The sequence below is a fragment of the Quercus lobata genome, chromosome 8, assembly GCF_001633185.2.
Source record: "Quercus lobata isolate SW786 chromosome 8, ValleyOak3.0 Primary Assembly, whole genome shotgun sequence".
NCBI lineage: Eukaryota > Viridiplantae > Streptophyta > Magnoliopsida > Fagales > Fagaceae > Quercus > Quercus lobata.
Genome location: NC_044911.1, coordinates 23,361,789 through 23,366,081, shown reverse-complemented (window position 1 = coordinate 23,366,081; position 4,293 = coordinate 23,361,789). Strand labels below are relative to the sequence as shown.

Here is a 4,293-nt window from a genome sequence, read left to right as displayed (position 1 = left end):
GAGAGATTAGAACGAGCCCCACCCCTGAGCCCCTTTGGTTCGCTGCACCGTCGATGTGTGCTTTCCATCAATTGTGTTCATGCTGAAAGACTATGCTGATCAGTTTCTCACCAGAACTTGGTGATCCCGACACTTCCATTCCTTCTAGGGTGGGCTCCGCAAATTCAGCTACTAGATCGGCGAGGACCTGACCTTTTATGGCGGTGCGAGGCATGTATCTAATGTCGAAGGCACCCAGGATTGTTCCCCACTTTGCAATTCTATCTGTGTAGTCGGCGCTGCGGAGGACGGATTTCAACGGAAGTTGAGTCAGCACAACTACTGTATGTGCCTGAAAATAGTGGGGGAGCTTCTGCGTGGCTTATACGATGGCCAAGATAGCTTTTTCCAAGGGGAGATACCGGGTCTCTGCCTCCTGTAGCGATTTGCTCAAGTAATACATGGGTCGCTGCGTGCCGTTGTCTTCTCGGATTAGCACCAAGCTCACCGCATGAGAGGTTACTGCGATGTAGGCGAACAACACCTCGTCGGCATCGGGATTGGACATAATCGGTGGTCGGGTGAGGTATTCCTTGAGCTGTTGGAAAGCTAAAGCACACTCCTCAGTCCACTCGAAGCCCTTCCACTTGTGCAATAGGAGGAAAAAAGGCCTGCATCTGTCCGCTGAGCGGGAGATGAAACGGTTTAATGCAGCTATCATGCCGGTAAGCTTCTGGACCTCTTTGGGATTCCGAGGAGGCTGCAGGCTATGAATGACTCTTATTTGGTCAGGGTTAACTTCTATTCTTCTGTGGGTCACCATATAGCCTAAGAATTTTCCTGATCCCACCCCAAATGAACATTTGGATGCGTTCAGTCGTAGCTTGTACTTTCTCAGAATTTGAAAGATTTCGCCAAGGTCTCTGATGTGGTTGGCCACCAATTTGCTCTTTACCACCATGTCATCTATATACACTTCAACATTCTTACCCATATACTGTTCAAACATCCTAATCATCATCCTTTGATAGGTCGACCCAGCATTCTTCAAACCGAAGGGCATCACCTTATAATGATAGTTTCCCATCGGGGTGACGAAAGCAGTTTTTTCTTGGTCTTCGGCAGCCAGGGATATCTGATGGTAGCCCTGGAAGGCATCCAAAAAACTCATTCGAGGGTGTCCGACAGTCGCATCTACCAATCGGTCTATCCGTGGCATTGGGAAAGGATCCTTCAGGCAGGCCTTGTTTAAGTTCGTGAAGTCTACACAGACCCGCCATTTCCTGCTCTTCTTTTTTACCACGACTGTGTTGGCTAACCATTCGGGGTAGAATACTTCCTTGATAGCCCCAGCTTTCTTCAATTTTGCGACCTCTTCTCTCACAGCGTCTGCATGTTCTTTTGGTGGCCGTCAAGGAGGTTGCTTCTTAGGCGTTATAACCGGGTTAACATTAAGGTGATGGCATATGAGATCTGAGTCAACCCCGGGGGCCTCATAGGGATCCCAGGCGAATACGTCCGCATTCCGTCAAAGAAAATCAATTAGTGTTGAATTCTCCTGTGGTGGTAATTCCGAGCCGATCTGAAAAAACCTCTCAGGGTCTGATCCGACGAGTACTTTCTCCAGCTCCTCATAGCTCACCTCTATGGCTGGTCCTCCACCACTCGCAGTTGGGACCGGGGTCATTGATTGCTATAAGCCGTTCTCGGCTGAAGTGGAAGGTTCACTATTTGGTCGTCGTGAGATTGCCGACACCATGCATTGCCTAGCCATTCCTTGGTTCCTTATTATTTCTTGACTCGACCTCCTGACGGATACTTCACTTTTTGGTGCAAGGTTGATGGTACAGCCCCTAGTGCATGAAGCCACGGCCGGGCCACGATAGCTGTGTAGGGGGAGTACACATCTACGACAATGAAGTTCACCTCTACCACGTCTGAGTCTGTCTGCACAAGCAGCCTAATCATGCCTTTCGGGGTGACGATTTTTCCTTCAAAGCTGACCAGAGGGGAATCGTATGGCGACAGGTCTTCTGGCTTCAAGTTCAACCCTTTATACCAATTAGGGTACATTACCTCCACGGCGCTGCCTTGATCAACTAACACCCTTTTCACGTTATAACCTCCAATTCTGAGCGTGACGACTAGGGCATCGTCGTGGGGTTGGAGGGTTCCTTGCTTGTCCTCCTCCGAGAACCCGATTAAGGGCGTGGCACTCACTCTGGCTTTCTTGGATTCCCTTTCGTCCGGCTCAGTCGGGAACCTGCCCACTGACATTACTCTGAAAGGGCTGGAACCGGTCCTTCCAGGTGCGGCAAGAATGACATTTATTATGCCAATGGGTGGCCTCAATGTGCCTTGTCTGGTTTCGATATTTGACTGTTCCTGCCATCCTTCAGGGCGGTGCAACAGATGCCTCAACTTCCCTTCTCAGACAAGCCGATCCAAATGGTTTTTCAGATTCCTGCAATCATCGGTGGTGTGACCTGGCTCCTGGTGGTACGCGCAGTACAGATTCTGATTGCGTTTTGAGGGGTCGCCTGCCATCCTGTTCGGCCATTGAAAGAAAGGTTCGCACTTCACCTTCTTTAGGATCTTGTGCAATGGTTCTCGGAATACAGCATGGACTGCCTGAGCCCCAGTAGGTCCGGACTGTTTCGCGTAGTCTTTTCTCGGCTTGTTACTGCTATTAAAGCGGTTCAACCTAAAGTCCCTCCTCTCCTGAGGGACAACCTTCGCTTTACCCTTCCCCATCTGCTGGTCCTCATCGACCCTTTTGTACTTGTCAATTCTGTCTATGAGTTGGCGCACGCTGGTGACTAGCTTCCCAGTGAGGGACTTTCTTAAGCCATGTTCTGTCGGCAGGCCCCTTTTGAACGTACTAACGGCGACTTCATCGTAATTTCCTTTTATCTCATTATACATTTCTCAGTACCTGTCAGAGTAGGCCTTCAGCGTCTCTCCTTCCCGCATGGACAAGGATAGGAGGGAATCGAGGGGTCGAGGGACTCTAGTGCTGGTGATGAAGTGGGAACCAAAAGCCTGTGTTAGCTGTTTAAAGGAATCTATGGAATTAGGTTGGAGGGCATCAAACCATCTCATCGCCATGGGTCCCAAGTTGGACGGAAACACCTTACACATTAACGCCTTATCCCTAGAGTGGACGACCATCCTCTGATTGAATTGGCTTACATGCTCTACTGAGTCAGTCCGTCCATTGTATATGGCAAACGTTGGTTGATGGAACCGCCGAGGAAGCACTGCCCTCTCTATTCTACGCGTGAACGACGACTGGGAGATGCGATCCAGGGCCTTGCTCATGGCATCGTTGGCCAAGCCTCGGTAAGATGGGCTTTTGTGGCTACGTTTGCGAGGCCGCTTTTCCTCATAGGAAAAAGTCTAGCTCGGAGGGGTTCTTGATCTTCGCCTATATTCGTTATCCTCATCACTGTTAGTGTCTGAGCAGGGTGAAGGACGTTTTCGTTGCGCTCGGCGTAGCTTCTTCTTCAAATCATCAATCTCTTGCTGTAGAGCCTTTCGATCGTTTTGCTTATGGGATGCATGATCTTTCCCTTTTGAGCGGCTTTTACTTGTGTGAGAGGTGTTCACACTGCCCTCTCGTTGATTATCTCGGTCCTTCTCTCGTTCGAGATTCAAAAAATTGTCCTGCTGTTGGGAATTTGCACGTCCGGTTTGGCGCGGACCTGATCCTTCCATTTCTTACAGATTCACTTGTCGAGACACAAGTTCTCCCCACAGACGGCGCCAATTGTAGGGGCGATTTTTGGGGCCCAGGCCCAACAAGTAAGTGGTTCTGGCCCAAAAGTCCCTAGACAATGAATTTGTAGAGAGCGGGTTACAGAACTAGGGCTGGACGAAGTGAATGTTAGTTAGTTGAATGCCATGCAATAGTCTGAACGTGAGAATACTCCATTTAAGTTTGCAGGATACCGGTCCGAGAAGACGTATAAGGGCACCTCCTGCTCTGGCTACAGGCTACGGAATTCTTTAACCTCTCTCTCTCTCTTTTCTCTAAATTCTCCGATCCCTTCTGCATGGGGATCTCTTTCTCTTATATAGCCTCCTTAAATTGATAAGGACTTTACACTTGTTAACCATCTGGACCTTCACTTGAGTGCCTGTCTCATTGGATATCCACCTTATCTTTCTGTGAGTTGCACTGGCCAATGTAACATTGTTCGCCTGTCTTCTCCACATTAATGCGGCTGAAAAAGTAGCTTCCTTGCATTTAATGCGGCAGTTGTGGCTTCTCCTTGGACGTCTTACATTCTCCTCTTTTCTGCTGTGTGAGGC

At 49.3% G+C, this 4,293-nt stretch overlaps 2 protein-coding genes across 2 annotated transcripts; both read right to left on the bottom strand.

Moving 5' to 3' along the window:
- Positions 1-1,767: 1,767 nt before the first annotated feature.
- Positions 1,768-2,256, bottom strand: LOC115956627. The gene has a single exon (XM_031074946.1). It carries the CDS (start codon positions 2,254-2,256, stop codon positions 1,768-1,770), a length of 489 nt encoding a protein of 162 aa, XP_030930806.1.
- A 153-nt stretch (positions 2,257-2,409) lies between these two features.
- LOC115956626 lies at positions 2,410-2,904 on the bottom strand. The gene has a single exon (XM_031074945.1). It carries the CDS (start codon positions 2,902-2,904, stop codon positions 2,410-2,412), a length of 495 nt encoding a protein of 164 aa, XP_030930805.1.
- Positions 2,905-4,293: the final 1,389 nt, after the last annotated feature.

Coding starts and splice junctions, on each gene's coding strand:
- LOC115956626 (XM_031074945.1), bottom strand. CDS start 2,904: ATGTATAATGAGATAAAAGGAAATTACGATGAAGTCGCCGTTAGTACG.
- LOC115956627 (XM_031074946.1), bottom strand. CDS start 2,256: ATGTCAGTGGGCAGGTTCCCGACTGAGCCGGACGAAAGGGAATCCAAG.